Genomic DNA, 2,689 nt, shown 5'->3' with positions numbered 1-2,689 from the left:
GACAGACAGACACACAAGTGATCCTATAAGGGTTCCGTTTTTCATTCGAACGCACGGAACCCTAAAAAGTGTGAAAGACTAAGAATGTTTTATAAATATTATCAAAAATGTACATACTAGGCATTGTATAATTATCACATTTTTATAGAACAAAATTTAGCACAGGATTATTCGTAACTTAGTTCTTCTAGGTTCGCGTAATAGACGGTGTTTTCTCTTTTGCAATTTTCTACGTCTTTAAAATATCAAAATGGCTTTTTCTAATTTGTTTGTTGATTTCGAAACCATTGTATGTATTAGTAGCGAGGTTTTTATGTTTATAGGTTTTAAAAGCGTCATTTGTTTTGAAAAATATATTTTACAATCACCTTTGCTGTTGGTACGACATTATTTCTTACCCATTCTGTAAAGCAGGATTCTTCTACCAGTCTGTTCCCTGTACGGTGGGACGGTTATAATATTTGTAGTTCCCAATTCCTGCAGTTTCATTAAATTGACGCCTTCGAATATTTCAGGATTATTTTCTTTAAAATTATAATAATTTACAAACTAAAAACAAAAGAATACATTATGGATAAAATTTAAACTAGTAACTTTTTAATGAATAAACTTTCAATAACAAAACTACAAAGTGAACAGCAATTTTTGAAAATGAAGCAGTAACCTGTTATTTTATTTTCACTTTCTTACCACTTACCAGTTACGTAGTTAAAAGAAAACTACTGTCATAACTTTAAATTTCCTTTAAAAAGTGTAAAAGCTAATAAACGGCTGTAATAAATTCTAGAAATCATGAGAATTTTAAGTTCGTTCGCAATAGTTTATTAGCACATTAAAGTAATACGTGCTCAATGCAATTAGGCAATATTAAAACGTACCAATCTATGGGCTCTTTCTAAAACGAAATATCTTGCCCTCAAAAATCTTAAAAGGAAGGCATCGTCAGTTCTATGTGGCATACATTCTCCCCTTTCTGAAAAAGATACATAGTGTTTAAAAGTCTCTTACAACAATAGTCAATACGAACAAGAGGGTTTTAGATAATAGTTCAGGGAATAAAGATAAAAAAAGGAAAGGTCCTAGAAGGCTGGAGTTTTCTATAAATCGTCCTTTTGTGATTCTGAATATAATCCTTCGTCGGTACAAGTGCCTTTAAAGTGGGATTTCGCAAAAATCTCCTAAATGTTTATCGAAAAATTGTGGTTATCAGGTTTGCAGCTCAAGAAACAGCTGATAAAAGCATTATGTTACGTTTCTTCGTAAAACTAATGGCTTTCAAGAAAATTCTATTTAAAAAGTTGTAACGTTTATGCTTTTCGAGATACGTGTACTTACTAGCTTATCAACGAACTGGAGATGGAAATTTTGTAGCAGTTAGGAAGCACAAAAGAAAAGTTCGTATGAACTTTCCCTTACTTTTTTACACACATCAATGCTTTTATTCCCTGTATGTTATAAAATAGATATTCATTTAAAGCTAACTTTTACAGAATTATTCCTTAATTTTTCATAATATATATTAGTTATTTACATGGTAAATAAACCATTTAGCCGGTACATTATAAAAAGAACAATAAATTTTCATTTTATTAAAACGAAGAAAAGGGGAGGAGAGGCGAAAATAATAAGTGGCATCACCCTACATATAAACATACTACAAAAATAGTAATAAGATATATAGCAAAATGTCCATCACAGGACCTTGTAACATATAACGAGTTCCTCATTACAAACTCATATTTATTTATAGGTATATTTTTTATACATTGGAATATTGATTACTTCCGACATTTCCCTACATGTACAATATTTGTATAATACTCTTACGTAATTGATGGAGTTATTCTTCCAACTAGAAAAGCCCTTTAGTGTGGCAAAATAATTATTGGGCATTACTAACAAATTTTATTGTTTTTGAAAAAATAGTTAGAAGTATTAACAGCTTGGTAAAATTTGTTTTTAAAATATTAGCATTTCTTGTTTGAAACATAAACCATCTTAACAAAATAGAGTATTTGGTAAATAATAAAACAAGTAAATCTTAGGTACGGCAACATTTGGAAATATTTGATTTGTGAGAAAAAAAGGGATTATCCCAATTTACCATGGTGCGTCCCTCTTTTCTCGCAAATCAGGTTTTCCTTTTTCGTTAGTATATGTTACAGTATTTAAGATACTTACTCATGAAGTTTAAAGAAAACTTTAGAGAGATTTTCAACAAAACCTTACCATAAATCATGTCACGAAATTCTGCCAAAACTTGTACCCTTGTATCAGGATCTTCTCCGAGTTCTCTCCTGGCATATTCAAGGAGTTCTATGGGTGGCTCTCCTAGATCTAATTCGGATTTAACTTCGTTATCGGTCGGCATATCTGGAAAACGAAATCCTTGAAACAATCTTTTTCCCAAACAACTTTACCGATCCATTGATAAATCCTATGAACCACGTAAATCTATGCACCGGCACGACGCGACGTTACACCGACTCCCAGTGAGAGTGAGTGACTTAATCGTCCTGTGTTCCCACGTTTCATGGTACCGTGTTGGTAGTAATTCTACGACAACCGGTTTCAAATAATTGCAATAATGATTTTTTTACGAAAAGGAACTAACTGCATACTCCCACATTTAATCTGCATTTCCACCTTTACTTATATGACCATTCATTCACGAATTACAAATAGACAT

The 2,689-nt window shown here is 31.6% G+C and overlaps 1 protein-coding gene across 1 annotated transcript in view; it reads right to left on the bottom strand.

Annotated features, from left to right (window-relative positions):
• LOC108743735 (clavesin-1) overlaps positions 1-2,373 on the bottom strand; it is a gene marked incomplete at its 5' end in the record, with an annotated part of 4,581 nt that extends 2,208 nt beyond the window's left edge. The window contains 3 exon segments of the mRNA XM_025979531.1: positions 399-549; positions 879-973; positions 2,230-2,373. Coding sequence (XP_025835316.1) covers positions 399-549; positions 879-973; positions 2,230-2,373 — 390 coding nt within the window.
• Between the last annotated feature and the right edge of the window lie 316 nt (positions 2,374-2,689).

Source organism: Agrilus planipennis, unplaced genomic scaffold, assembly GCF_000699045.2.
Source record: "Agrilus planipennis isolate EAB-ADULT unplaced genomic scaffold, Apla_2.0 scaffold1376, whole genome shotgun sequence".
NCBI classification, from domain to species: Eukaryota; Metazoa; Arthropoda; class Insecta; order Coleoptera; family Buprestidae; genus Agrilus; species Agrilus planipennis.
Note: the sequence above shows the minus strand (reverse complement) of the source record. Positions and strands in the feature narration are given on the sequence as shown.